We start from the raw sequence: 24,148 nt of genomic DNA, 5'->3' as shown, positions 1-24,148 counted from the left end.
TTGTCACCGTTTTCCCAAGCTGTATTACCATATGTTATTTCTTCATCATTAAGTACTCCAATAAAATCAGCAGAGAAAATGAGCATTTTATGGTTTATTTCTCTTGCTTTGTAGCCATTCTTTGCAGTGGCATTATGTTCTGTAATGTTCTATGATGCTGCAATGCTTCTGAAGCATTTAAAGTGCAATAAATGAGGTTGAATTTTTTTTTTTTTTTTTTAGAGATCAAGGGACATCCTTTTGATGCTAAACTTTAAAAGACACAATATAGGAGTGATTTTGCCAGGTGGAATATCTGTTTTCTGCCACTTAGGAGTCTGTGCCCTTTATGGTTTTAGGTGTGCATGTGCAGCTGTTGCTGAGTTCAGTGGGATATATGTAGATAGAAAACAAAGTGTAGCTTCTGGGCAGATCCTGTCTTAACTAAAACCATCTTGCAGATTCTGTCTTAACTAAAACCATCTTAACTCTAGGCTTCAAGCTCCAAATGTCTGATGTGCTCAAGTAACTCCGCAAGTTGTTGAGATTCTTTCCAGAACCAGAAAGGTCCCAAATAAAAACAAACTTTGTTTTGTCTGTGTCGTTTGTAGTGTTTGCAGGAAAAGACAGTTGTGAAAACTTGATCAAGAGCAGCCATGTATTTATAAATGTTATGTTTGTAGTAGGCTTTGATGCATAGGAGCAGGCATCTGGGACATCACCTATTAACAAATCAGCATCAAAAAGTACAATTATTTTGGTGTTCAGGTTGGTTGCATGTCTCAGTGCAGCTAGCAGACCTCAGGCACTCAGGGATCCCCCATTCCCTGTTGTCATTCCTGCGTGCTGTTAACAGCAGCTGACTACTTTGGAAAGCCTATTTTTAAGCCTGCTTTTTCTGACGTCTAGATGTCCTTAGTCTTGTTGGGTCACGCAGTTTGACTCACAGTTGGATGTGCCATATAAGCCAATAAGCCAACATGTCAGATAGCAATGTCGGCGTAAACTGCCTGCAGTGCAATTAGCTGACCGGCACTTGGAACTGGAGGTGTCTGGGTAACTGTGTGATGACATTGACAGATTTTAGCATTCATTCCCCCTTTAAATCACCATTTTATGTAATACAGGAGTGAAAATACATGTATGGTTCAGTAACCTTTTTTGTACATCTACAGCGTTCAAGGCCAAGTTGGACGAAGCCTTGGGTGGGATGGTTTAGTGGGAGGTGTCCCTGCCCATGGCAGGGGGGTTGGAACTAGATGATCTTGAGGTCCTTTCAAGCCCTAACTATTCTATTCTGTGATTCTATGAATATAATTTCACTCACTATTAATAGAATAAGGTATTATAGAGTTACTGGTGCCAGCCACTAGAGGGAGGGACATCACTTATATGATAACATATCTCAGCCTTTTGCTATTTTTATTCTACCCATCTGTTTTCAGCATTGTAAGAATACCTAGGTAAAGTTACAGATGATGATAGTTGCAGAAACAATGCAAAATGTGTCCCTAACATAAGGGTTTTGCCTTTTCAGGTGTTGTATTTCACTATCGTGCTGCAACCAGCAGGTATACTCTGAATTTTACACAAGCTCAGCAGACTTGTCTGGACAATGGTGCTGTCATAGCAAGCCCAGAACAACTGAAAGCAGCCTACGAAGATGGATTTGAGCAATGTGATGCTGGCTGGTTGTCTGACCAGACTGTTAGGTGAGACATTTAACAGGCCACTTGACACTGTTTCTCAAAATCAATATGCTTAGCTTGTACAGACTTAAAATGCTGAATTATCATAACAAATATGAGCATGTTGCATTTCAGGTACCCTATTAGACATCCAAGAATTGGCTGCTTTGGAGATAAAATGGGAAAGAAAGGAGTCAGAACATATGGACGCCGTTTTCCTAATGAAACTTATGATGTGTACTGCTACGTTGAACACATGGAAGGTAAGATAAGCCCATATTTACTATGCACTGCAAAATTTAAAAATGACTAGAGATTCTGATGTGGAAAGGCAAAGAAATACGAAATTCAGTGTAAAATAAGTTTTTGGCCGTTTTGAATCTGAAGAGAATTGTTGAATGAAGTGAACATATAATTTGTTGTCTAGCAGGTTTTGATTAAAGGCAGATGTGGAGTCTACAAAAAGACAGGTTTAAAGCTGCTCTAGTTAGTGCAGTGGGTCTTACGAAAGTTTCTGTTGAAGCATCTTGTTTTTTGAATGTTATGAAAGCTTTTTCAAAGAAACACATTTAAAGTTTGAGAAACTATATACACTATATGTATCAAGATATATATAGTGTATATATATCGATATACATATCAAGATAGATATAGTACTTGTGCTAACTGTATTATAACTCATAAAGTATGCAATTAAAGTTTTTATGTGTCCATGGCATAAAATTAGACAGATATTTAATTACAATCCAAATTTAATAATATTTAATTAAAAAGGGGATATCTCAACATCAAAAAGAAACAATCAAGCAAGAACTTTCCAGTGAAGAATCTGGATCTTCTTTAGTTAGTCTTTGCAACAGCTGCTAATTAAATGGCTCTAATGCAGCAGAGTGATTATGATTCTGCCACATGATGACCTTGCATCATGGATCATATTGTGAACCACACAGTAACTTGTCATCCATGGTTAGGTTCGGTGATCAGTTTGATGGTAAGAAGAAATATATAGTACTATTTTCAGTGATTGGGCAATTCTAGCATGCACAAATCTCTGTATCACAGGTGTGATGTTGTAATTGTTTCTTATAATCTCTCTTCAGGAAGTGAATTTAAATGTACCTTTCAGTGAGCTTATGGAGATGTTCCAGACACCAGAAACCCTTACGCTTAGACATTACTATAACTAGTTAAATATGTATACTTAAAATATAAATGTAGAAATGGCCATTCCTGTGCCTTTTTTTTTTTTTTTTTTTTTTTTTTTAATCCATTTACCCATTTGATGCTGTGGTCTGTGTGTGTGACACTGCTTCTGTCTTGAAGATTTTATTTCATACCAGTTTTACTGTTCTTTTCTAAAATAATGTTCCTAATAATAATAATGTTTCTAAAATAATTTTCCTATTCTTTTGGGCTGATCTTTGGCTGATAATGCATTTAGTTTAGTGCTCTTGAAGTTGGCAGAACAATAAACCAATCATGGCTCTGAGCAAGCCTGCCTTTGTATGTATACATATTTGTAAGGAACAGTTGCAAAATTAAGGTGCTTATATTGTATTCTATCTTAGAGCAGAAATAACTCAGATCATGCAGTTTTCTCCTGCTAATGACTTAGAGAGACTTTAGTCACTGAAATCAGTAAACTTTTTTCATTTGATCGCTGAGAATCTGCCCCAGACTATGCTTACCTTAGAGAGTTATAAAATACAAGCCATAAAAGTCTTGCAAAGACTAAAAAAACATGTAAGTTTGGGAATTCTGAAAATTAAGTGACAGAATTTTGTTAGTGCTCAAAATTTTCTTAAATTTATTTATGTTCCAGCTACATCTCTCAGTGAGCAGCACATCTGCTCTGAACCTTGAGTTCATAATATCAATCCCTGATGGAATTCAAGTCTGAATCATCTCTGAATCAAGGCTCTTGAATTCAGTTTGGGTCTTTTTCTAGCTTACTAAAAGAAGTTTTGGCTAACCTGTATCATTCCCAGATGAAGAACAATGGCTTGCTCCTTTCCCTCTTAAGAACAGAGAAGTGTAACTAATATGGACAACATATGAAGAAGCTTATCCTGGATGCAAGACAGCAGTTTCTCAGGTTCTCACTGAGCTTTTAAAAATAAAAATTAATAAAAGTCAAAACTGAAGCCTTTTTCACACTGATGCTCATGTTCTGTGCTCAGAACAGTGTGGAGCCAGACCATGGTGTTCAAAGAAGTTGCAGCTACTGTGCAGTCATCTTTGGTGAAGATGAACATGCATCATGTTTGCTTCTCATGAACATTGATTGATTCTTCTTTCTTACAAAATTTCATTACCAAGATTTATGAGCTGGCTTTCTTTCTCTGGATAGATATACGTTTCTGTCTTATTATTATGGGTGACATCCCTGTCCATGGCAGGGGGGTGGAACTAGATGATCTTAAGGTCCTTTCAAACCCTAAGCATGTTTATTTTACTTTCTTCCTTGCACAGTAGTTTCCTGTGGAGAACTGATTAAAGCAAATGCCCACTTTTAGCCTGTACCTTAGAGGCTCCTTAAAAGAGGTTGTAGGTCTGGCATGAAGACTGTGACTGACTACTTCACCTTTGGCTCCGTTGAAATTCTCCAAGCTACCTTTGTATGGTAACAGGATGCTCATAGAGATAGGTACAAGTTCAGAATGGAAACTCTGAAGGAGTCAAAGATGCCTGTGAGCTTCACTGCTGTCCTTCCCAAAGGCAAAAGGATAAAAAGCCTTTTTCCAAATAATTCTCAGTATTCATTTATAAAAATGCTTTAGAATCTTCCATATTGGGGAAATAGCACTCTGTTTTAGGATTGGTACATACTGCAGTCTTTTTTCCTTTGAAGAGGGTGTGAAACAAAACAATGTGATAAATGAGGGCTGCATGTTTTGTTATGTTATTAGAAAATGGCGTTGCTGCTAGAAGTATTTTACTGTGGTTGTAAGCTGAATCTGAGAAGAGAGGAGAATTCTTTTTACATTTACAATTGGCTTCAAGAAAGTAGGGTCAGATGAACACTGAGCACGTACGATAACTCATCCTTACGCTATTTACGTAGTAAGAAGGTCCCGTATGTGCTGTGAAGAGGTGACTGCAGTGAATGAGGTAGTTGCTAATTAGCTCTACAGCCTCAACCTACTGTATGAGGATTTTTTTTCTTATTATATTGATCAGTTTTTGTGGCAGATAATTATAATAGCTATCCAAAGATGCTCCTGTCTTGTCTTTATTCTTTTTCTTTTTTTTTTTCCCTATTTTCTCAGAAATTTTCAAACGAGCTGGTGTCTGAAAATTACTTCTTAAAGTCAGAAGGAGTGATGGTTTTATAGAGAGAGAATATAGAATATACATGTTATACTGACATGCAGAGATGTTAATTTATTCTGTCTGGATGAAGAGAAACAGATGCATGCTAGGAAGACACAATACAACATCATGGTATAGTGCAGGATAAATTATTCTTCAGTGCCTTCACAGAAACCTGAGCCTATGAACCAGATTTCATTTTTAAGATGGGTCTAAGGAGCCAGGTTGGCTTTGTCTATGTAACAGAAGCAGTTTCTGTAACAACAAAGGTTAGCTTCAAATACAGAGCTTGTTTGAAGTTACATAGCATCAATGAAATTACACTTTGGAACCACTCATCCACAGAAGACAGAAAATTAGATAAAATGTCAATGGAAGTTATTGGAAAATGAACACTGCAGTAAACCAGATCCCATGTTTTGTTTGCTGCACTGTAACATGTTCACACATTGGTAGAAGACTTGCAGTTCAAGACTGAAGTTTATGCTAAATTTCTGATAGCCCCTGTCCACGAAAGGCTGATACTGCAAGATATGTTTCTCTTGCAATGAGAGCTCTCAACACTACCTTAACAACAAATGACATTCATGGTACATAATGCACTGTAGAAATGTGTTTAAGCATGACTTTCTTCCATGTGAATTTGAAAGTTCGTATCTGCATAGCCTATTCTGATTCAATGCCAAATCTATTAGACTGACTTGCACTAAACAGGTCCTTATTTGGAGAACCTGTGTTGGTGGGATGACTATTCATGGAATAAGATGGTGCTTGATTAATGATATCAAAAAATCTGGGCCATAATGAGAATATCATCATGGAAGTCATAGAACAGTTATTGGCCTGTTGGCTGCTATTAGCGTGTTACCCCAGAAGGCCATAAACGGTGGTAGGCATTCCTGCAATACATTTTTAAAGGAATGTGTATTGAATTTACAGTACTAATGTGGGTACTTGCACTGAGGATTTGTAGGAGCAGAACCATTTAAGTTTTCTTCCTTTCTGGCCATATAGAATCACAAAGTTAGCCAGAGATACGGAGTTCTCCTTGAAACAAAAATTACTAGCTTAAATTAAAACCAGTTGTCTAGGCTAACTCTTGCCATTATAAGTTAAATATTCTGAGTTTTGCTAAGACACATGGAAGAATAATTGAGGGAATTATTTAAAATTTTTGAGCTCCTAGTGATAAAAATAAGATTCTGGAGTCAAACTATCATTAAATAGGTAGTGGGCATGGTCTCTCATGACAAACTGATTTACATTCCTCATATTTCATCACATATATCAGTGTACCAAGCATTAACAGAAACATTTAGGATATGTTTAACTGTGGAAGATTATTTACTAATAGAGAGTTTAATGTAAAGTGATTTGAATACGACTCTGAGATTCTCTTGACACCTCCAGCTGATGCAGTGTCTGCACCAATGTCTTCTGTGGATTAATCCCTTGAATGGAAATGGGTGATGGGGATGGAGGGACTTCCATTTTGTCTTCAGATCAGCGCACATATGATTGATTTGACAGTGCTGTGGTGTCAAAGTAAGATCTACTCACCAAAGCCCACTGATGAAGTGAGGGGCTGTGAGTGTGTGGTGCAAAGCCAAAGCACAAACTGCTTCATGCAGTATTGTCTTCTGGCCAAGGCCAGTTAGAAGCCATATATGTCGAACAAGCATATGTAATATGCAGGTGGGAAATAAGAAAGTTATTTTGGGGTGGCTGTGGGGAAGATTATATAGTCTCCCTTCCATGCACCATTTCCCCTCAACAGTGAGTGCAGAGAAGAAAAAGAAAAAACCAAAACCAGATGTCCTTTAAATACTTTCTACATAGTCTTCTGCAGCTTTGCTATTATGGAAATTTCTGTGAGAATGATTATTAAAGAATTAATAGTTTAAAATATGGCTTAAGGTGAGAAGTTTTTCCTGTGTTGTGGACAGGTAAAGATCTTTTCTGATCTTTTTCCATTCTGATCCTAGAGCAACAGTTAGATTTTAAAAGAGAGACACAGAAAAAAAGGGTCTTTTCTTTAATTTCTAGTTCAAGGGCTGTAGTAGAGTCACAGCCTTTGCATTGTCTTATACTGGGTACTTCTCTAGCCTTGAATTGTGTGACCTAATGCAGGGTTGTGGACCCAGTAGTTCTCAAGAGGGGTACAGAGCCCAGACAGAGTAAACAAAAAATGAAATAAGACCATGGTGGTTATCAAGCTTGACATTGTATTTGAGTTCACAGCATAATAAAGCTCATCTTCGGGAAGATCTGAAAATCCTGACATCTAAAGGAGTTTTGTAAGAGTAAGGCACAAGAATCATATAGGATGTGAAGTTCATTTCATCCTCTGTACAAGTAAAAGCCAGTGACACTTTGCGACTACAGCAGAGCTCTCCAAGGGTGCAGCAGTTGCCATGATATTCTTCATGCTTGAGAGCAAGCCTGTGGGAAGAGTCTTGTCAAATGCAGTAAATTCCTGTTCAGCCTATGGCTTTGCATAGAACAGATCTAAGACAGTCAGGAGAGTTTAACTACAGCATTACTGATGTGAATCAAAAGGGAATCAACTAACTTGTTCTAACGTGTAAGAAAAACGCTTCTTCAGCTTATCGAGCCTTCTGCTTTAAAGTTGAACCTAGCTGCTTAGGTCTTTGTGGTTTTCCAGCCCTAGAGAGTGCTTCACAGTAAGCTCTGACTATGTTAAGGATACCTTTTTATTAGTCTGGTGTGTCAGAGGACCAGCCCTTAACAGCAGCAGGATGGAGGAAGAGAACTGCACCTGGGATAAGACATTTTGTTTGTGAAGTTTGGAAAGGTGAAGGCTGGAGCATGAGTTGTATTAATAAGCAGGATAATTATATGAAGGCATCTGACTGTGCTGAAGACAGATGAAAGTTTTCAGGTCTGTCATGGACAAAATGTATCTGTATGTTTTTTTCCAGAGTATTCAAGGCAAGAGTAGTGGTATCCATCTCAGTGGAGGGATAGATCCTCTCCACACGTGCTTGTGGAGTAGTATCTCTTCCCTCATTGGTGTACAAGCAGTCTAGTAGTCCTGTTGGTGGCTGCTGCTACCTCTTTGTGTGTGCCTTTTGACCAAAGAGAGAAAGAGAGGAGAAGAAAATGGAAAATCCTGGGACATATGGTCCTCAGTGTGCAGGAGTAAACATTTTAGTTTCCAAAGCATTGATAGTATTCTTGCTTCCTTGAACACTTGAACACACCCTAGAAATTAAGGATTTATTATTTTATTATTGTGAGCACCAAATTCTGGATGGGACAGTGGTAATGAAGGCTCCTTTGGCTCTGGAAATGCAAAATGGGTGAAAAGACTAAAAATATTACAACTAAATAAATGTATCTCCTTAGTATATGTCATTCCCTCACAGGCACTGGTAGGGACATTCCATGGGTGGTTGACTACCCACTGTCTACAGCAGCTGGTATGTTAAGAGATATGCTAAAAGCATTCAGTAGGAGACTCACAGTTTATCTCTTCTCTGCAGTGAAAGAGAATCCTTCAGACATCTGTAAAGCTATTTTCATGGACTTGTAGCATATTCTGTTGTGCTTGGCATGATAGGTGATGTGATGTGAAGTTGAGAAGATGATGCTCTTCTCTGGGAGAGTCCCCCATAGTCAGGCTCAAAGATCTCCTCTAGGAAGCAGCAGCCCACCAACCCTTTAATTGTGGTTTCATTTATGGAAAAAGAAATTACTGATGAGTTCTGTGCTGGAGGACTTACATGTAGATTCACTACTTCTGCCCTAGTCCATACATGTTGTGTGGTGACCCCCGGCTATGGGTATAGCCTGCCCTTATTTCTGTGCTTGCTTTTAAGATGTGTGATTCATGAAATTCACATCTACAAACATGCCCAGCTCAGTGAGACGTCTCCTGATGAGAGACAATAAGTGAATTAACCTTCAAAGGGATGAAGCTTGCTATAAAACCAGTTGATAAACCCAGTAGATCTTAAGAGTTTTCCTTGGGGGTTGTAATGAATGAGCTTTTGTCTTCAAGAAAAAAACCCGGCTTCTTCATCTGGCATGATGGTATATTTGAAAGAGAGGGAAAAAGCGTGACTTTCATCAGGTGTCTGTTTTAACCAAGCAAAACAAGCACATATAACAAGAATTTCTTGGAGATTCTTCAAGTGCTCTGACCACTGAGGCTGGATGATCAGCGCAAAGCCTGATTTTAAAAAGGAGCCATCAATAATATACATTACATTGTTGTCTGTAGTCTAAACACTGTTATGGTCTTCATTTCATCTTGTACTGTAGGGCTAGTTTGTCTTAATCTGCTGGTCTAGGCCCTGAGGTTTGCCTGCATAATATTGCTGAGTTATCTGGAGTGTACTCCATCTATAAAAACATTGCACATGGCTTTTAACACACACAAAACTGAATCTGCCCTGCTTCGGTATTGGTGGCTGTGTCATTTGTTTCTCATCCAGAGAGACTTTCTCTCTTAATTTCCTTGTTTCCAATGTTTTGGCTGGGAAATTGAAGTGCTTTCAGATATCATCATAAATACACTGTAAGAGTGTGATAGGATGAGTTCTTCTGCTAAATATGGAACTCACTGTACTTCCAAAAGTAGCAGTTAACTTTTAGACACTGCATGGATTCTCTTTAACTTCACCCTTAATTTTTGTTTTTTTTTGAGGAAGTTTCTGTGCAGGGGTCTCTCAGGTACTTCAAAAGTACTTCAGGATGTTTCAGCTACATCAATCACCATGCTGGAAATCAGGACTGGGGTAAAAATTCTTTTTCCGTGGCCTCTTGAAAGCCTTTGTCTGTGTTGTGGTTGAGTCCACGAGAGAGCTCGGCAGAACCTGAGCTGCATTTTATGATTTTTCCCGAAGTGCTTAGTTTTGTTTTTCATATTTCATTCCAACAGTTATTATGCAGATTAAGTGTACACTCGATGCAGAATTTTAATGTATTTACAGACTGGAGAGACGAACTGTGGAGTCATATCTCCTAGAGTACATGGCTGCTATTTGGAGATTTTTGCACTTTACTGGGTGTATTTAAAATAAGAATTCTGGAATCATAGAAAAATATTCTTTAATAAAGCAACTGCATGCTGCCATGTTTTAATATCGTTTTACCCTTTATTTTATCAGCATCATTCCTGAAATAAATTAGTATTTACTTGGTATAAGATGGAATGACAGTAAGGGCACTTTGCTGATTGGTCTGGCACTTTTTTGACTTAGAATCATAGAATCATAGAATAGTTAGGGTTGGAAAGGACCTTAAGATCACCTAGTTCCAAGCCCCCTGCCATGGACAGGGACACCTCACACTAAACCATCCCACCCAAGGCTTCATCCAACCTGGCCTTGAACACCGCCAGGGATGGAGCACTCACAACCTCCCTGGGCAACCGATTTCAGTGTCTCACCACCCTAACAGGAAAGAATTTCCTCCTTATCTTCAATCTAAACTTCCCCTGTTTAAATTTTAACACGTTACCCCTTGTCCTGTCACTACAGTCCCTAGTGAAGAGTCCCTCCCCAGCATCCCTATAGGCCCCCTTCAGGTACTGGAAGGTCTCCACACAGCCTTCTCCAGGCTGAACAGCCCCAACTTTCTCAGCCTATCTTCATATGGGAGGAGCTCCAGTCCCCTGATCATCCTCGTGGCCCTCCTCTGGACTTGTTCCAACAGTTCCATGTCATTTTTATGTTGAGGACACCAGAACTGCACACAGTACTCCAGGTGAGGTCTCACAAGAGCAGAGTAGAGGGGCTGGATCACTTCCTTTGACCTGCTGATCACACTCCTTTTGATGCAGCCCAGGATACAGTTGGCTTCCTGGGCTGCGAGCGCACACTGAAGCTGGCTCATGTTCATTTTCTCATCGACCAACACCCCCAAGTCCTTCTCTGCAGGGCTGCTCTGAATCTCTTCTCTGCCCAACCTGTAGCTGTGCCTGGGATTGCTCCGACCCAGGTGTAGGACCCTGCACTTGTCCTGGTTGAACTTCATGAGGTTGGCATCAGCCCACCTCACAAGCGTGTCAAGGTCCCTCTGGATGGCATCCCTTCCCTCCAGCGTATCAACCGGACCACACAGCTTGGTGTCATCGGCAAACTTGCTGAGGGCGCACTCAATCCCAGTGTCCATGTCAGCGACGAAGATGTTAAACAAGACAGGTCCCAACACCGATCCCTGAGGGACACCACTCGTTACTGGTCTCCAGCTGGGCATTGAGCCATTGACCACAACTCTTTGTGTGCGGCCATCCAGCCAGTTCTTTATCCACCGAGTGGACTTCTTTGTGAATGTATCATCACAAAGACTTTAATATACCAAATAGGTGGCAAAGAATGTGAATTTGGACTTCACTTAGTGGATTGTTCTGGTTAGCATGCACTTTTCTTTAAACACATGTGGTTTTGATCATTTAGTTTTTCTGGTAAAAAAAACAAATACCCAAAACATCTTTGGTAAGGATGGTATGAATATCACAGCAGCTGACTTTAAGAATGAACCAAATAGACACTGGGTCAGTAAAATAAATTCAATACAAAGAAAGATATGCCACCCATATTTTAAATGTTCAGTACTATATTGCACATAGGGCACATTCCAACAGAAACTCAAGGCAGATTTTCATATAGAAAAGCTCCTTTGCAATTTGAATAAGTAATTCTCTGCAAAGTGACCTCTCTTACACAAGTGGTGGTTTAACACTGGGTTTTGAACTCTTACAGTAAGACATAACTGTTCACTGAGTTGCTTTAACAGAGTGCAGTGACAGCTCTGAGGAAGTGATGCGCCTAACTTTAATGAAGTTATGCACAAGCTCCTTGTGGAGGCAGTGATTCAGATCAGTTGATGGAAAAATTGCTCTGCATGTCACATGTCAATAAGCAGTGCTTCCCTGCAACAGTGACTGTTGTGTTCTGACCTACTGTAGCTGGGGAAAAGAATTACTCTTTTGTAACACATTTTGAATTTGCAGTGTTTTCTACAGCTGAACTTGCTGATTCTAAGTTTCATCAGTTTTATCTGAGCAAAAACTAGAATGAAATCAGTTTATAGTTTCATTCCCAGGACTTGAACATTAGAGCCTTGATTTTGTTATGTTCGGGTGAATGAGGCAACAAAGCTGATTGTGTAATGGTGATTTAGCTTGGAAGTAAAATATTAGATGTGCTATTTGTTTTGTTTCACTTTCCCACCAGAAGGCTATTATTTACAAATTGTTATACCATGGAAACTAAGCTATACTTCCAACATCCTAGGGTAATTCAGCTTTGTCACACAAAAGGGGCTTTTCCACACAAAAAGCGGACATGACATGTCTGTAGCACTCCCTTCACCTTCGTTTCCCCATGGGGCAAGTCGAGAACTGATGGAAATATGACATTTGATGCTGCTGTGAAGCAGCCGGTAAGGAAAACTTTCTTTTACTGTGTGTCTAAAATGACATTATCGTGATGACTAAAGAGGTCAGGTAAGAGGCTTGCAGATGTAAAAGATTTGTTTTACTGAGAGAGTAAATTCTGTTGGACTTGATTCAATTAGTGCAGTTAAGTTGTCGTGTGCTCCAACAGAGGTCACAGAGGAGCTTAAAGGCTACTGTTTTCTCTGCCTGGGGACTGAGAGAGGGACTCAACCTCCAACCACGTGCACTTCATGCTATTAATTTTGCATATAAATGCTCATGCTTTGTGGTAGATTGATTTTTATACTCAAATCTGTGAAATTTGATTTTCCAATTTTTTTTTTTTTTTTAGAAAAAGGTATTCAAGCAAATTTTTGAAAAACTGGGCAGGATATTGACTCAAAGAAGGACTTAATGGTGAAATGTGATACTCAGTCTTTGTTATCTGTGTTTTGTTCCTCTAGATGAAGTGGTTCATGTCTCAGCCCCTGAGAAGCTCACCTTTGAGGAAGCGAAAGAGCTGTGTCGGAAAAGAGATGGTGTTCTTGCTTCTGTTGGGAACCTATATGTGGCCTGGAGGAATGGCTTTGACCAGTGTGACTATGGCTGGCTGGCGGATGGCAGTGTTCGTTACCCAGCCTCAGTGGCAAGGCCCCAGTGTGGTGGAGGTTTACTTGGGGTGAGAACCCTGTATCGCTATGAGAACCAAACAGGCTTTCCTTACCCAGATAGCAAGTTTGATGCCTACTGCTATGAACGTAAGCTTTTTTTTCTTAGTTATAATTTTCAGTATGCTCATCATTCTAACCCTCAAAAGTGTTTCCTTTAATGTGTATTTTGTTCCAGTTCTTGCAGAGAGCATGTGTATTCAAAGAAAAAAAAAATTATCACTATGGCTTTACAAAAAAAAAAAAAAAAGTCCAACTAAAAAATTGTCTTAAAATAATATTGGCAGTTAAAGATAGGTGAAATTTTAAGGTAAGAGTTCAGCCATTTTTACACAGGGTTTCACACTGTACCCGCGGTCACCCTGAGTCTGTGGATGCTACATATTTTGGTGCCCCTGGTATATTTGCATCACGTCAATGAACATAAGAACAGAAGAAATGTCCTACTTGACTAGGTGAATAACTGTTGTATGACTTGATATTCTGTCTCCAGTGACTGCAGTAAGAGAGGCTGTCTGCAGACTGCACACAAGCATGGTCGTTTTTAGGTCTCTGGGATACTAGTAATTTGAGGGCTACCTCTGGATTCCAGTTGTTTTGTACCATCATAATTTTTAGCATTCTAAAGCAGCTGTAAGTTCTAAAGCAGTTGCAAATTCTCTTCTCAGTCACCAAGTGTTGTGTGTGCCAGTCAGCTGGTGCTGTGAATGGTCTAAATTGCCATATCTCCTCCACACTTGTAGCTTTCCTTTGGCTTTCTGGTTACATATTCTTCTGTAACCCCTTCCATCTTCAGTGCCAGCAGCCTGGCTCTGCTGTTACAATGGTGCAGCCTATCCTGGCATAAGTTCTTTTTGTCCCAAAAGGTTCATCAGCTCCTAGTGTACCTGAGTTTCTCTTCCCTATTTTGTCATGTTTTCCAGATCCCTGCCTGTCTCTGAGACCTTCCTCAAACTGGTCACTTCATAGGCCATCACCATGGAGGTCCTGGTCTCATTTACCTGGCCTTCTCCAGAACATCCCTCCTACATTTCTCTCTGTCATTAGTGATGAGTACTTACTCTTTCCTTACACCTCCAGAAACCCATTCATATATCTTACTATGAGCAACATGCAATTTCTGTGTAACTCACAGATAACTGTGCCTCTTAAGAGAGGATCCATCACCTTACTTCTATTCTTTAAGTTCCTCTCCATCACAGGACTGTTCTTTGTACAAGAGGACACTGATACTGTTGGAAGGTACATCATGTCTAAGACATCAGAGTGCTTCTACCCAGCTGAAAATCTTGCTTCCTTGAGACTTTGCAGCCTCCTCAGCAGGAGGGAGGCTGGACTGCTCAGCAGTCTTCCTGCAGGAATCGCTGTTCAAGGAGATTCCTGTGGTTGCAAATAGTACAATTGACATTAACATGTAAAAGCTATTTGTGTTGAGTTAAAAGTTCAGAACTTGGTTTTTAACTATGAATATCTAGCTTTTTGGACTCAGTCCTATGACTGTAAGTCAGAACTCATTGAAATGGGCAGCTTGTACTGTCCTCATATTTGTGGATGATGAACCAACTGCAGCTGCAGATCTTTCCAACTTGGGAACTGAAGGCTCATTTATGAACAAACCTTACTGTTTTGAGAGCAAATCCCAACATCTGGTGTAAGGTTGCAGTCTGGCTGTTCTCAGACACTCTGTAATGTTTTAAAATATTTTTTTCCTTTATTGCTTATGGGTAAGACACTCCAGAACTTTGCATGTGGAAGTGGTCCTAATGGACTTCAAGGGAACAGGAATAAGAATTAGGCAAGTTCAGGAGTGTGTGAAAATTGTGCTCTAATTTGAAGAGCAGAGTTTTGTCATATCACTCATTCTGTGCCTCTCCTAAATAGTTTATGAACAGTTTGCATTGTCGTGGTTTTAATAGAGACAAAATTAAGCAGTCCTTCTAAAAAGACTGAAATAGTGACTGTACATTTTGCCTGTAATCTACTCTTTTGTTAGGACAAATTCCAACTTTGTGTGAATTTCACCCCTTTCAAAGTGTTCTTTCCAGAAGTTTTATTTAACTAATTCTAGTGACATACTATTTGTTCTAAAAACATCCTTGATAAGTATTGGGTTGTTGTCTTTTGTGTCTTGCCCTTGATACACAGAGAATAAATATTTCATCAGTTTGGAGCCCAGGAAGTAGACAGTCTATGACTATCAGCCCTTTTACAAGAAAAACAAAAAAAGGCTGAACAGAACCAACAGAGTTTGTTAGGGAGTGGACAATTTTAATTGCAATTGACATTACATCAGAATTAATTAAACTCTGCAAGCTAGGTCAGTCAAGTTTTGTCAGAGACATCAGGTTTTGTGTAAGGAAATGTAGGAGTATAATGCTGAACCAGGTACCCTACATCAGGGTGCCTGTCTGACATATATTTTAGCAGTTACTGAAAGCTCTCTCGCTCTGTCTCTCTCAGAAGGTGCTTGGGATCTCACAGGAACCAGCTGTAATTCTTCATTGCTTTTGCTAGATGATTTATGCAAGTGGTGAATAATGAGACTCACTGCCTAACATCTTGCTCTTTCACATCTCGAGCAGCTGCCTGAAGCAGTGGCTGTACAGTGAGTCAGTCTCTCCTATTGCAGTCTTGGAGACAGCCCCCTTTTTGGGGCAGAAAAAGGGAAAGAAAGGAAGGAAAAGAATTGTTCTACAGTATAGCAGGAAACTTGAATTTAGGTCCTTGTTTCAAGCGAACTTTTGTCTGGAAGTTTCTTTCAAACTTCCCTTTATCTCTATTTCAAAGTTTCAGTGCAGTAGTCCACCACATAAAGTTCACTGTCCCCAAGCTCTGACTGCTTTCAGCTTGACACAAGATTTCAAGCTTTTACACAGGGATTCCCGTTGTGCCACACAACAAAACTATCCTCTCTAATACCTTGACTCTTTCCACTTCAATCCAGCACTTACAGCTCTGACTGTGCTCATTATGTGTTTCAGATTAATTACATTATTGTGTTTCCCTCATCCCATGAATACCCAGTCACACCAGCAAAAAAGCTTCTGTTGCTGGAAAAGAGGATGTTGCTACATGAATTTATAGATCTTGGGTCAGGTAAAGGAAAACCAAATAGGCCTGATCCTGCCTCTGTGTACAGGGCAGGATCAAGCCAGCTATCCAGGTAGCTCCAGGTTTGCAGCACAGATCAGAGAATCAGCTAGATTGGAAAAGACCTTTAAGATCAAGTCCAACCTTTTAATAGATACTAATGTGTCAATCTCAGTTTTTTTACAGTATCCCTGTAAAATTTCTCCTGCCTCCTGTGTGAGAACTAGGGAAGTTCCCATTGTCTCAGCTGCAAGGGTAATGGCCACATGCTGCATGTTTAGTCTGAAGTGAAATGGCAGTGACGAAAGACCCGCGTCTGCCACTTTTACTCTTGCTGAGTAACAATATACTCCCTGAGTAAGGCCACCAAAACAAATGGCACCCAGCCACAGGAAGGATGAGTTCAGTGCTTGAATTTGCTCATACTCTGAAGCAATAGATTTGTGGCAGAGCAAGCATCTGTTTTAGTCATCACAAAGACAAATTGTATATTTAAGAAAAGACATATCTCTTCCTTCAACACTGCTTAGAGTCTTCTATCCTATGATTGAAAGTGTTTTTGGTAGAAACCCTCAAAATATTAATTTTAAATTGCAGTTATAAGACGTCTCAATCAATATTTTGGACATTTTGCTTACTTCTAAGAACCAATCACATTTATTAAAATACACCAAAAACCGTAACCAAAGTGGTAACTTAAAAATGATATGCACTAGTTTCAATAAAACAGCCAACCTGGACAACATTTAACAGTACAGTTAAGTTCAGGATTTTAACTTCATCAGTGTTTTGGCTGAAAAATTACATTATGCCATGTGCCTTGGCTTTATGAAAATGAAAGCGGCCTACACTAGTAATACATGATTTAAAATCTGAAAATCTTGTTAAAAAAAAAACCCAAAAGCCTTCATCACATTGATCGCAAATGTTTTTCACTCTATAGAAACTACATGGCTCTGGGTTTCTGAAACATTATCTGCGTGTTTCATCTCAACCCTCCAAGACATTTTCCAGGCTTTTTTTTTTTATTATTTTTTTTTTTTTTATTTTTTTCCTGAGAGGGTCCTAATAATGTATCTGGTAGGACTTGAAAAAGTTTCAGGTAAGACACATGATTGAGTACTTGAGGGTTCTTGGAGGCCATCACCAGAGAAAAAGTTTTTCAAGTATTAATATATAGAACTCATACCATATTAAGATATTTACAAATGAAAAAAAGAGAACAACTGTTGCTGGAGAATTATTTTTTATTTGTAAGAGAATAAAACATTACCTCAGGAGAAAAATATTTCATTTTTAATGGGTACCTGTTTAATAGTTCTTGCATAAAGCTGTAGGGTGTTTAATTATATCCGTCATCCCCCTAGTCTCACCAGATCTAATCCACTTAGAAATTTGCCACAGACTTCAGCTGACTTTGGATGGGGCATTTTATCATACAGCATCTACAGAATAAATTCCACTCCAGAAGTGCACTAATCAGAATGTATACAGATTTTGTCTTGCATTGCTGCAGCAAAACTAATCTTGATGAACGTCATACATAGAGGTGGTTGAGTGTTTGAAAAATAAGTCTGCTTTTTTGCTGAGAAATGCTGATATATTTAAACTGAGGTTTTTTTTTCATGGAACTGTATTGATTTTGGCTAATCTTTCTGCAAAATATTTTTTGCTTGACTCAAAACACATGTTGACCATTTTGCTCTGGATTTGACATTTTATTTCTGATTTTCTCTTTTGTTTTGAATTTGTTTCATTCATTTTTGTTGTTTTTCTCTGGTTATGCCACATTGGTTGGGCATTATGATTTCCTTCATCCATCTAAAGCTTAAAATCAGAGTGCAATTTATAGAAGAAATACGGAAGTAGCAACCTTCTGTCCTACAGCATAAGCGACCGTGATTGTAGGCTCAGAAAAACATCAACTGTGCTCCACTTGTCCAGTGGCAGCAGAAAGCACAAGATCTTTAGACATAGCCCAAAAGCTGGCAGAAGAAGTCTTGTCTTCCCTTTTGCTGCATGTGACTTAATTTGGAAAACTCTGAATAACTAGGCAGTTCTGTCCTTCTCCACAGCAACCGTTGGTAGCTGCGTATCCCAACTATTTCCTGGATGAGGGAATTATTTCCAGCCTGATGTTAGGGACTGTATTATGGGAGATCTGTAGATTTTTTAACAGTTTGGGAATGACCTCAAATACTGAAAACATGAGGCATGGTGACACCCAGGGACAAAAATTGTCAATCTGAAAAAAAGAACAACAAAAAAAGTTAACTTAGATGAAAAAAAATATTGTGCTGAATGTAAGAAAGCCAGTGTCCTCCACCAATTTACAGCCCAGTATCAGAATGAATAAAATGCCTTTGAGCAGCCAAACATCTCAAGGTCATGGCACTGACCGCAGTGTATACACTGTTGGTATCTGTTCATACAACTGACTCTGTTCATGCTTCCTTCCCATAGGTGAAGCTATGCAAAAGGCTTAAGCTGACTTACTGGGGCTGCTACCACTAGATAACAATTCTCTAGCTTTTATTGTTTTTCTAAGAAAGTAGATCTCTTTGCTTCTCTGAGATAATGCAGTTTACCAAGACCTGCATAGCTGCAGAGATTCCACCGGGTAGGAGAAATAAATCCTTGAAGCACTCTGCTGGCTTTATAAAACAGGCAAAAATCACAGAGGCTGTGCATGCTAACAACTTGCTGAATGTTTCTTATCTCACCCTGCTTCAGTGTCATGGTGAAGGAATTTTGAGAAATTGTCTGTTAGACCATGCTGAAAATGGCAGGAAGATCTCAGTCCTGTTCAGTCAGTCCTATGCCATAGACATCACCAGTGTATCAAACTGAGAAGGAGCAAGAGCTGATGGTTGAGTGCAGCTTGGCCTTGTAATGCTGTGTAAATGATGAACAGAGAAACTGACTTATCAATCTAGCTGATATATGTGGAGAACTGTTTGGATCCTCAGGAAGTGGGGCTTCAGGAGGAGATGCTTTTTTTGCCAGAGAAAGTGAACTTGTTTTGCCTGAGTTATTCAAAACCACATACCTTAACAATAGTCCTTAATTGCAAACATTGTGCACGGCCAGAGGGAAAAAGGAAAGAAAAGAAGACACAGTTGAAGGCATTTTCCTTTTACTCCACCAGATCACTGAAAGGGTCAGGCAACAAGGGCAGGATTAGGAGCAACAAGGTAAAGAAGTAAAAGATCCATCCCATTAGGTGCTCAAGTAAAGGAAAGATACCTTGGTTTTGCTCTTTGTTGCCTTTGATCACTGTGAGAACTTTGATTGCTGTGGGAACTGGGTACCACTCATGGGGCATAATATGGGTAGTTTGTCTCCTTTCACACTGAGAAGAGCAAAGCAGAAAGAATTGTGTTGTCAGTTTCTGATCCAAGTTACGATCTTGTCTCTCTTTGTTCTTCAGTTGCTTTTTGCAGTCAGGAAGCAAAGATTATTCCTTTTGTTTGGTCTTGGGATAATGATTTCATTAAGAAGAGCTGACTAATGAGGCTCATTGATTTGTTGTCCTCTGGGAGATCTATTATAAACAATGTGGGAAGAGAAATGCTTTTGCTATTGTTCGTTTGTGGGTAGATTGACAGGTTACAATTTGTTCATAGAACAACAGTTGCATGGTGGGAAACCAGGAGAGAGCATATCTTGCCCCCTTAAACATCTGACTTCAGAAGTTATGAAATAGCAGGTGGTTTTACTGAAGAGTGTGTTCACAGAGCTAATATAGCTGCTGTCTCTGCTGTTTTGTTAGCTGGAAGAAAAGGATCTTGGGCAAGGGTGTGAAAAGGATACATGACCGTTTGTTATGTTTTAAGTTTTTACTTATAAATAAGATTGACTAATAGCTTTTATTTATTTTTTCCCAAGAATCCCGTTCATTTTTTCTATATTGCATACGTTTTTTAAGTAGAAATGAATACTGCATTTAGATTTTAAAATTATTTTTATCATTACATTTGTCTTGCACTTTGATGGCAAAATGCATTGTAGGTAACTGGGAGTATACACTTGGAGTTATAGAAAAACTCTTACAGCTGCAGTATCAGAGTCTGAATCCTCCTTAGCCTGCCACATGTCCCATAAGTAGTGAATGACACTTCACATCCCCTGCCCATCTTCCTGCTACCTGAAAGAGTGAGAGTGGGTACTGAATCAGTGTCACAATGAGAGGTGTCTGGCTTAGGCTGTAGGGAGTACCAAGTTGAGGTTTCTTTTTTTACTGTTACACTTGTCCAGTTTGGAAGGTTCTGACAACTATTTAAACTTCAGCTGGCATAACTCTTGGTGCCAGAGGAACATTCTAGACTGGCCCCTCTGCCAGGGTTGCTAGCAGGGAAGGGACAGACACACAGAACAAACTCCACAAAGCAGCAAAGGAATTAACACACAAAAAATATGTAAAAATTAAGCAAAGCAACCTCATGCTCTAAGTGTGCTGGAAGATGTCAAACCATTTATTTTGACTGTCTCCATATTACCAATATTTTTTAATAATTTGGCTGTTATTCACAGAAAGACTACATTATTTCCAGGTTTTGTCCTGAGTTAAATAATTTTTTATTGTTTTGGATGCTGTCAATGACTCAAACCAAATTTATTTTTCTATCTGTAGAGTCTATGTTCTTCCAGGTTCTTAAATACATACCTAAATGTAAACACGCAATCAGTATTTCTGAGTGCAGTGGTTTAAGTTAGACACATGGTTAAAAATATTGTGGAACTGATTATGCTGAAAATGCATACATATAAATTGTAATATATATATATAATCCTCATTGTAAATTACAAAGTTAAACCAAGTCTAAATTTGTGATTTCCTTGGAAAAATACTAAGTTTTAGTATTGTTCCTTTATTTTGAATCCTTATTTAAACAATGGTAGGAAAGAAGAGAAAGAAAATACTGTATAGTGAAAATGCTAAATAAATCAACAGTGAAAAAATACAGTGAAAAGTCATATACTCCATCCAAAATAAACTTCATGCAGGTTGTTCAATACAAAAGGAATTGATTAAAAGATGACAATATAGTCTTTGATATGAGCAGCTGTTGATGAGATAATTTGCTTTCTTGCTGCTAATATGTTCGTGAATGTTATTAGGAAAATCTGCCTCATGTCTTGTATTCAGAGAAAGGACAAAGGAGATAGGGAGATAGCATATTGCATGGATGATGCAAAGAGTACAGTAATACAAAACATCTGGGTGGAGTGGATGACAGTTAAAACTGATGTTCAGTCTATTAAAAGAGCAATCTTTTGGTTTAATTTTGTGCTTTTTCTTTTCCACAGTAAAAAAAAAAGAAAAATAAAATAAATAGCATTGATAGATTTCTCATTGAAGAAGCAACTTCTTTTTGATCCACTCAAATAAGTTTGCAAACCTGAATGAGCTGTATGAAAAATCTTATACATCATATTTATGACAAAGCAGGTTTAGAGGCAGTGTATTTTGATTTTAACCAGAGCTGTTCTTTGCACGCTAGTAACCCTATTTCAGTTTCCACAGGAGAAAATGTGTCTGTTTATTGATAAATTCTGAAAAAGTATGTGATTTTCTTACACTAGCATATGAATTTAATATTTATTGATTCACTTACAAGTGAATCAAATACTCTTGGTGTTTTTTTCAGGTTTACTTCACAAATGAGTTATCTATTTTATTAAGTAATTAGCAGATAAACAATAAATAGCCACATCTCAGGCATAAATATGTGAACCTTTGGGACTTTAGAACATTTCTTGGAAACTGGAAAGCTACATAAATGGTAATGAGTAAGTGTATACAGTTTCCCAGCAGTGATGAAACGAAGTTAACTCCCCCACCCCAACCCCGATTTTAAAATCCACTCTCATGCCTTGATTTTTGTCTAGCTTTGTTAGAGGATATTACTTGTTTGTATTCTTTTAGCCAGTGATCTCTATAGTTACTTAAAATACGATAACTAGGGTCTGAACAAGTACCTGATGTTGGCTGCAAAACAAATTCAATCTCCATTAAGGAAACTCATCCTACAGTTGAAAGGGAGAACACCACATTATGCTGTCTCCTTTCTATTTTGCCATAAAAAAAAGAGCTGTTAAGGCAAATTGGTGGATTCTTTGTACAAATTTAACAACTACCAACTAGCGCTCAGGAAGGACAATGCTAACTCAGTTGTGTGTACTCCTCACTCCTTAGTTGTGAAGTAAAAATCTGGGCTTTTTTTTCAAACCATCCTCCTCTAAGCAGAGAGAGAGAATAATTGTAAGGATTTGTTGATTCTTGATTGCATAAACAGCATCTCACATCTGAATCACACAGACATTGAAAAGAGCAATAAACTTCAGGTTGTAGGACCCCAGAATGCAAAAATAACTTTTATTAAGGCTGTGTTTTGCTTAGTAGTATTTCAAGAACTGTACTCCTTGCTCGCTGAATGTTTTGGCCTACCAAATGAGAGTATATAAGTAGCCAAGTCTTTTTTTTGTAAAACCACAGAAAGATTTAACTAACAGTAGGGAGAATAATCCATTCCTTTTTCTGCTGGTAAAAAACACTGCCACTTCTAAACATAGCGATGTCATATTTTCTTATCCTCAGAATTTCCATTTCACTTTCACTTCTCATTCAAGAAAGCTGAAATATCAGCTCTTTTCCTCTTTTACCTACTCTGTCAATCTGCCTGTTCTTCTAGAAATCCTAAGCAGCCATCATCTAGCAAAACTGCTTACTTCAGGGTAGATCAAACAGGTCTCTTGCAATGATGGCATTTTCAAAGTTTGGTGTGTGAAGCTAAACAAATATTTGTGTGACCCTGACATGTGCAAAATTCATATCTACAAATATCAAACGTGTACCTAATTAGATACTGGTGTGTGAAAAAGACCGATTTGTGCGTGCATATTGTGCACAAATATATGACTAATTTGAGTCTGTATTTTTCACTTTTTTTCTTCCTCTTGTTTGCTTATACTGTTAGCTCCTGCGTGTCAGGATTCAGACAGAGGCTGCACCATCATCTAGAAGATCTTCTTCCCCATGTACCAAGCAAAACTCAATCTCTCAATCTCTTTTTTTCCTGACAACTGGTATTTGTATCTTACATTCAGTAAAGGTTCCTGATCAATTTTAGTGACTCACAACTATAATGATGAGGCTTTGGTTTCAATATTTTCTTGTAAAATAATATGACTGGTTTGATTTCTGCATGTTAGAGGAATATACTTTGCCTTGTTAGAAGCTGAGAAATATTTTCTTTTGGAGGAAGCTATACATGAAGTTTTGTTTGTCTGGTAGGCAGTTAGTCCTCATATATACAGTCTGTTTAATGCATTCTTCATATTATTTGTGTGATTCAAAGGGCCATGTTTTGCTCTTGTATGCATATAAGGCTTTTGACTTCCAATCACTTAGCAATAACAGCACTGATTTAAGTTATTTGCATCATCCACCTGTCTGCTCCCATTGCCTTTCTGAAGATAACCAACCTTGTAGAACTGGCAGAAGAGAAGATGTTTCCATCCTGGGCTTATTCTGAGCAAATCTTGTTTTCTGAGCACAAACTCACCTTTCCATCTAAAAATCCAGTATCAGACTCTGTAGTGTCATGGTTATCAGGACATATTTCCTTCTCAGATAGGATGAAAATCTGGGGCAAAAGGAGTAGAGAAAGCATAAGGCAGAAGGATTCTTTAAAACATTGCAATTTGATTCACTTGAAAGGCCTTTCTTTGTGTCTCTTGTGAATCTAGGATAGCTACCCCCTTACCCTTCCCATCATGCATTACTCTGCCTTTTCATGTTCAACACTCCCATAGAAGCACTTCTGTGTGTGGAGGAGATTCAGATGTATACCTTTGAAGTGTTTCCCAAAGATCAACATCATTATAGTATTAAGTTTGCAATCTTATGGTTTGCTGTTCTCACCTTTCTCCGTAATAAATTTCTCTCAGTATAATTTAAATGCAGGGCAACAGCTCTCGTGGCATTGTAAAACAGTGCT

The 24,148-nt window shown here is 38.6% G+C and overlaps 1 protein-coding gene across 1 annotated transcript in view; it reads left to right on the top strand.

Moving 5' to 3' along the window:
- The window catches only part of VCAN (versican), a 108,643-nt gene that overhangs the window by 26,629 nt on the left and 57,866 nt on the right, over positions 1–24,148 (top strand). Inside the window, exons 4-6 of the mRNA XM_065661467.1 lie at positions 1,517–1,691; positions 1,803–1,930; positions 12,852–13,145. Coding sequence (XP_065517539.1) covers positions 1,517–1,691; positions 1,803–1,930; positions 12,852–13,145 — 597 coding nt within the window. The remainder of the gene's footprint in view (positions 1–1,516; positions 1,692–1,802; positions 1,931–12,851; positions 13,146–24,148) is intronic.

This window comes from Lathamus discolor, chromosome Z, assembly GCF_037157495.1.
Source record: "Lathamus discolor isolate bLatDis1 chromosome Z, bLatDis1.hap1, whole genome shotgun sequence".
In the NCBI taxonomy this organism is placed as follows: Eukaryota; Metazoa; Chordata; class Aves; order Psittaciformes; family Psittacidae; genus Lathamus; species Lathamus discolor.
Note: the sequence above shows the minus strand (reverse complement) of the source record. Positions and strands in the feature narration are given on the sequence as shown.